The sequence below is a fragment of the Wasmannia auropunctata genome, unplaced genomic scaffold (assembly GCF_000956235.1).
Source record: "Wasmannia auropunctata unplaced genomic scaffold, wasmannia.A_1.0 LD336078.1, whole genome shotgun sequence".
NCBI classification, from domain to species: Eukaryota; Metazoa; Arthropoda; class Insecta; order Hymenoptera; family Formicidae; genus Wasmannia; species Wasmannia auropunctata.
Window position 1 is genome coordinate 351,998 of NW_012026812.1, and position 625 is coordinate 352,622.

Below are 625 nucleotides of genomic sequence, written 5' to 3' on the forward strand. Positions count from 1 at the left end.
TCTTTCCCTCTATCCATGTTTCCATTAACAGGATCACATCCCACTTCCCTAAAATCTTCCAGAAATCTCTATCCTTATTGCCCAGTCCTGCTACGTTCCAAAACACTACTCTTAACGCTTCTCCCTTTACCTCTCTCTCCACCCTCCTTTTTTCCTCTTCCTCTCCTTGCTTCTCCCCTCCCACTTCTCCCTCCTCCCCCCTCATTCCTATTCCCCTCTACCTCCTCCATTTCCCCTTGCACTCTCTTCTCCCCCTTCGCTCCTTCCTTTTTTGCCATTTCCCCTCTCCGTCCCCAACCTCCTTTCCTATCCTCCGTTAACTCGTCCCTTCCCTCATCCCATCGCCACCACGTTTCCTCTATCCATATCCCTTGTTGACCTACTCGTATCTTTTTCCCCTTTAACTTCTCCTTTAGTGCCACCTGTCCAATTTTCCATTTTATCCTTCTTTCTTCCCACGTTAAATCCTCTTCTATCCATACCTCCCTTCCTTTCAGTTTCCACTTGTTCATCAGAATATTTCTTTTCATCCACTCACTCTGTACTTTTACCACCAACATGCTTCCTTTTTCCCTTCTGCCTGCCTCTACCCTTCTCACTTCCTCCACCTTAACCTCCCTTTCTA

At 47.0% G+C, this 625-nt stretch overlaps 1 protein-coding gene across 1 annotated transcript in view; it reads right to left on the bottom strand.

Moving 5' to 3' along the window:
- The window catches only part of LOC105449074, a 4,205-nt gene that overhangs the window by 709 nt on the left and 2,871 nt on the right, over nucleotides 1-625 (bottom strand). The window contains exon 5 of the mRNA XM_011688069.1: nucleotides 222-622. Within this exon, the coding sequence (XP_011686371.1) occupies nucleotides 222-622 (401 nt within the window). The remainder of the gene's footprint in view (nucleotides 1-221; nucleotides 623-625) is intronic.